This window comes from Cebus imitator, unplaced genomic scaffold, assembly GCF_001604975.1.
Source record: "Cebus imitator isolate Cc_AM_T3 unplaced genomic scaffold, Cebus_imitator-1.0 Scaffold524, whole genome shotgun sequence".
In the NCBI taxonomy this organism is placed as follows: Eukaryota; Metazoa; Chordata; class Mammalia; order Primates; family Cebidae; genus Cebus; species Cebus imitator.
The window spans coordinates 1308728-1314623 of record NW_016107839.1 but is presented as its reverse complement, the minus strand read 5'-3'; the positions used below and the strand labels follow the sequence as shown (position 1 = coordinate 1314623).

Genomic DNA, 5896 nt, shown 5'->3' with positions numbered 1-5896 from the left:
GCTGCTCTTGCTGCACGTGGGACGTGGAGGGCAGCCCGAGCCGGCCTGCGGGAGCATGTGTGGCCCGTGGACAGGACAGACCACCTCGGCTGCTGACTGCAGACATGTGGGAACCAGGAGAGCGCAGCCGAGGCAGCCCACCACAGAAACAGTGCAGGGCTGCTGGTCTGAGCTGCTCCGTTTGGGGGTGGCTTGTTACTCAGCTGAAGCTGACTACCACACGGCTGCTCTGTGCCACCCATGTCACCCTGAGGTTTCTGCCCTGGACTGGCCATCACGGTCACAGGGCCTTGACCTGCTACAAACCCATACAGGGGTCCTGTGAGCAGCATTCCCAGGGGAAACTGAGGCCCAGAGAGTGGCTGAGATGTCCGGAGGGCACACAGTGGTCAGGGGTGGCTGGCCCTCGTGGAGTTGAGCCTCTCAGTGGAGAGACAGGAAACCCAGTGCTCTAAGGCCAGGTGAAGTGGCTGCCATGACACCCAGGGGTGCTCAGGGTGCCCTCGATTTACATCCCCTCCTCCAACTGACGGCCATGACCACCATTCCTAAACGATGGCGCTCAAGGCAGACAGAGTCTCAGCTGCTGCCCCAGAGCCACTCAGCTGATGGAGGAGGCTGGGCTCCGAGCCTCCATGCGCCCGGCCACCCCTGCCCTGGGCTGAACTGAGAGGCAGGGCAGGGGCCTGCGGTTCCACCCACAGGGCCACCTCCAAGCTGGGCCTCAAGGAACAGGGTGGGCTGGCTAGGCTGGGGATGGGTGGGGGCAGGGGTGCAGGGCTGAGGGCAGAAGTGGCTGGGCCACAAAGCCTGGCGTGTGGGGACACTGGGCAGTGGGTGGAGAGCTGAGTGCAGCAGGAACTGAAGCCTTCCGTGGGGGGCACCTGGGGCGGTGGGTGGAGAAATGGGTCAGACAAGGACTGCCTCACAGTGACCCCCAGCTGCCGGGGACATGAGGCCTGAGAAACGCTGCTGTGTACATGTAAAACGTGGCTCTCAAGGCCAGCAGGAGCTGGGCTGGAGGGTGTGGGCCGTTGCAGGAGATGAGGTGAGGCGTCGGACCTGGGACTGCCAGGTGGCCTGGCTGCGGGATGATGGTGGACCCAGACGTGCGGGCAGCGAAGCTGCGGGTCCCTGCAGCCCTGCCTCCCATGGGCGGTGGTGCCAGGTGCTGTCGCATGAGCCAACGCAGCCCGAATTGCTGGTGACGCACGAGGCCCTCTTCACCTTTCCTGCCTCCACAGCCACAGTGGGCAGGTGAGGTAGCCACCCGCAGGCACAGCGAGACACGGGCTTGTTAGCGGCTTATGAAGAGCACCTGCCCGAGTCCAGCCGCTCCGCGTCATTAGCGCTCAACGGCAAATGCCTGCTGCTCTCATCTGCGGGAAACCCCTCCCTTCTCCAGGGCAAAGGCCAGCCTGAAAGCCGGGCCCACAGCCTCCCAGGCTTTGGAAACCTAGCACTGTTCTGCCCCCAGTCCTGGCAGTGGGGTGTCCCTGCTTTGCTCCAGCCCCAGCATTCTGCGCTGGAGGTGGGGGTGACGGGCCTGGCTCCGTGGGTGCTGGGGGGCCCATCGGGCAGACAGAGATGGGAATGGGGGCCCCAGAAGAGGCTGCTGGTGAGGTGGGTGGTGGTGGTGGGGTGTTCTCATCAGCCTCAGCTGACCCGCTGAACCTCAGCTGCTCCTCCCTGAACCAGGTCCGGGAGGATTCCGTGCACCGCCTCCGCCGGGTCTGGCCTGTCCCCTGCTGCCTGACGGCCCCGCCCACAGGCCCGCCCATTGGACGGCCCCGCCCACAGACTGGCTGCTCGGTTCGACGACCCCGCCCACAGGCCCGCCCATTCGACGGCCCCGCCCACAGACTGGCTGCTCGGCTCGACGGCCCCGCCCACAGACTGGCTGCTCGGTTCGACGACCCCGCCCACAGGCCCGCCCATTCGACGGCCCCGCCCACAGACTGGCTGCTCGGCTCGACGGCCCCGCCCACAGACTGGCTGCTCGGTTCGACGACCCCGCCCACAGGCCCGCCCATTCGACGGCCCCGCCCACAGACTGGCGGCTCCGTTCGACGACCCCGCCCACAGACACGCCCACTCAACGGCCACGCCCACACGCCTGCGCGGGCCAGCGACCACGCCTCCCTGAGCCTCGGTGTCCCATAGAATGGTGGCACCCGCCAAGGCGGGAGTGGAAGGGCGGAGCAGGCTACACGCCTAACACTCAGAATGCCTGCAGGCAAGGTGATCACGCCCCGAGATCCCAGGACTATTGGAGGTCAAGGCGGGAGGATGGCTTAGGGCCAGGGTTCAGGACCACCCTGGGTGACAGAGCGCTACCTGCCTCAAAAATAAAACCCAGCTGCCCCCGAGGGCAGGCCCAGGTCCTCCCGCAGCTGGCCGGGGAGACTCACCCACGGGGGAGATCTGCTGGAAGATGTTGTTGACCGGGAGCCCCTCCTTGCGCAGGGACCAGCACTCCACGATGCTGCTGGTCTGGCTGGACGCGCACAACAGCACCTGCGGGGAGGTGGGGTGAGGGCAGACCCTGCGCTGCTGTGCTGGCCACACGACCGGAGCCATGGGACCCTGGGGCTGCTGTACCACGGGGCCTGTCTCCTCGGCCACGCCTGCCATTCCGGGCCCTCCTGGATGCCAACCTGGGCCTGCCTGTCCCCAGAGGCCACCATCCACTCGCAGGAACGAAAATGTCCTTGGATGGCGCCTTCTCACAGGGACAGCAAGGGGACCCAGGGAACCATGTCGGGGCGTTACTGATTACTGATTACAACGGGAATCCAGGCAACCTGGAGTGGCCGGCTGAACAGTGGCCCCAGGACATCCCGGTCCTCAGCCCTAGGACCTGTGGCTGGGTGGTCTCTCACACAGAAAGACCTGCAGGTGGGACTTGGTTCAGGACACAGAGGCGGGAGAGCATGGGGGGGGTCCAGGGGCTCCAGTGTCCTCACAGGGTCCTCACGAGAGGAGGCGGTAAATGACATTCAGAGACAGGAAGAGGCTGTGCTGTGGCCATGAAGGGGACGAAGGGGCCCCGAGCTGAGGGATGCAGGCGCCTCCAGATGCTGGGAAAGGCAGGGAAGAGGTTCTCCCTGCTCACACCTCGGTTTAGCCCGTGTGGGTCTCCACCCTGAGGCCCCTGAGAAGGCACGCGGCACTCCCAGCCGGCCAGCCCACGCGGTGGCCCCGGCACATGCTCACCTGCTCCGACATGTCCCGGGCCAGGAACTTGAGGTGGGTGATGGCGGGGAACTTGTCCTTGCGGTTGAGGTCGGTGGTGCAGCGCATGAACAGAGAGGGCAGGATCTCGGTGTCGATGCGGCACTTCTCGCTGACCACGCTCACGCACACCTTGTAGAACTGCACGGGCGAGGCGCTGCTGCCGTCCGCAGTGGCCACCACGATGTTGCCGCCGCCCGTGAAGGCGATGTCAGCCAAGGCCACACGGCCGCGCAGCCGGCACAGGCTCTCCGTGGACGTCAGCACCTGCCCGCTGGGCTTCAGCAGGGACACGGTGACCAGGCCGCTGACCGTCACCGCGATCCAGCCCTCCATGGGCTTGCCGCCAAATAGCGTGAGCGACGGCGAGAACTTGACGCGGGAGAACTTCTCCCCGAAGCTGGAGGCGCCCGACTGTGGGGGAGGGGGGGAGGGAGGAGGGGTGTTCAGGCTCATGCCGGCTGCCCCAGAAAGAGTCACACAGAACCCCAAGGCAGAAGCCAGGAGAGTGTGCGCCTAGGTTCGGATCCTGACTCAGCCCCCAGAGCCATGTGGGATGTGGGCCCTTCTGACCCTTGGGCTCCTCATCTGTAAGGTAAATTTTGCTTTGAAGAACAGCGGAAGGATTAAATGGATGAACGTGTGTGTGACGGGAGTCACCTCCTCTTTCCGTAAAGGGACAGACACTGGTATGCTCAGTTCCGGGAGCCAGGTGGTCCCTGTGGCAGCCAAGCAGTCACTGGCGGTGCGCACAACGCCGGGGGGCAGGTGCCAATCAGCCCACTCACAAACCCCGGCGGGGGCCGTGCGGACCTGAGCTGCAACACTCGGGAAGCGATGTGTGAGCACCAGTGGCTACTGCCGACACTATGTTGGTTTCCAATCAAATTTGTGAGGTCATTATTTACGTACGAAAACATCCACCCTTCTTTGAACACGAGTCTTTTAAGAGATGGGGTCTTGGCCGGGCAGAGTGACTCACGCCTGCAACCCCAGCACTTTGGGAGGCTGAGGAGGTGGGTGGATCACCTGAGGTCAGAAGTTCAAGACCATCCTAGCCAACATGGTGAAATGTCGTTCTCTACTAAAAATACAAAAATTAGCTGGGCCTGATGGCAGGCGCCTGTAATCCCAGCTACTCGAGAGGCTGAGGCAGGCGGATCACTTGAATCTGGGATGCGGAGATTGCAGTGAGCCAAGATTGCACCATTGCACTGCAGTCTGAGCAACAAGAGCGAAACTTAGTCTCAAAAAACAAACAAACAAGTCCCTGCTATGCTGTAAAAACATGCAAGGGAGAGAAAAGTGTGTATCATACTGGGACCAGCCTGGCCAACATGGTGAAACCCCATCACTACTAAATATACAAAAATTAGCCGGGTGTGGTGGCATAAACCTGTAACCCCAGCTACTCAGGAGGCTGAGGTAGAAGAATCACTTGAACTTGGGAGGTGGAGGTTGCAGTGAGCCGAGATGGCACCACTGCACTCCAGCCTGGGCGACAGAATAAGACTTTTTCTCAAAACAAAAACAACCCACTTTTTATAGCAAGAAGCAGGTCCAGAAGTCCAGCCAACAGGCCAGGCCCAGCCATGTGTGGTTGCCATGAGGATGAGGGTTGGCATCTGGTGTCCACACCATATGTGTCTGTGTGGGTCGCAGGCTGGCCTGTTTGAGGGTGTTTTAAATGAGCACGTGTGCCTTTTATTAATATAATTTTATTTGGTTATTTTTAAAAGCGAGGCTCTGAGTCAGGCCACAGCGGGGATGCACCTTGAGGACCCTGTTTCTATGAAAGGGCGAGCACAGGCTGATCCGCAGAGATGGGCTGGGTTCCAGGGGCTGGGGTGGGGGAAAGACGGGGGTGAGACATGATGGGGTGATGGGGACTGAATTTCCTTTTGGGGGTGATGAGAATGGTCTGGAGTTGGGTGTGGCGGTTCACACCTGTAATCCCCGCACATTGGGAGGCCAAGGCAAGCAGATCACCTGAGGTCAGGAGTTCGAGACCAGACTGACCAACACAGTGAACCCGTCTCTACTAAAAATACAAAAAATTAGCCGGGCGTGGTGGCGCATGCCTGTGGTCCCGGCTACTCAGGAGGCTGAGGCAGGAGAATCACTTGAACCTCGGAGACAGAGGTTGCAGTGAGCCAAGATCTCACCACTGTACTCCAGCCCGGGCGACAGAGTGAGACTCCATCTCAAAAAAAAAGAAAAAATTAGCTGGGCATGGTGACGTGCCTGTAATCCCAGAGGCTGAGGAAGGAGAATTGCTTGAGCCTGGGAGGCAGAGGTTGTAGTGAGCCAAGATCGCACCACCACACTCCAGCCTGGGCGACAGAGCGAGGCTGTGTCTCAAAAAACAAGAAGGATAAAGGTCTGGCCCGTCGTGGTGGCTTCTATGTCTATTCTAGCACTTTCGGAGGCTGAGGCGGGCAGATCGCCTCAGGTCAGGAGTTTGAGACCAGCCTGGACGACAAGGTGAAACCCCATCTCTACTAAAAAAAAATACAAAAATTAGCCAGGTGTGGTGGTGGGCACCTGTACTCCCAGCTATTCGGGAGGCTGAGGCAGGAGAATCGCTTGAACCCAGAAGGTGGAGGTTGCAGCGAGTCAAGATGGCGCCACCATACTCCAACCTGGGAAAGAGGGAAAGACT

General features: G+C 61.2%; 1 protein-coding gene across 1 annotated transcript in view; it reads right to left on the bottom strand.

Annotated features, from left to right (window-relative positions):
- The window catches only part of MED16 (mediator complex subunit 16), a 23281-nt gene that overhangs the window by 11693 nt on the left and 5692 nt on the right, over positions 1 to 5896 (bottom strand). The window contains exons 5-6 of the mRNA XM_017514508.2: positions 3217 to 3648; positions 2412 to 2517 (exon numbers count right to left, since the gene is read on the bottom strand). Of these exons, the coding sequence (XP_017369997.1) occupies positions 2412 to 2517; positions 3217 to 3648 (538 nt within the window). The remainder of the gene's footprint in view (positions 1 to 2411; positions 2518 to 3216; positions 3649 to 5896) is intronic.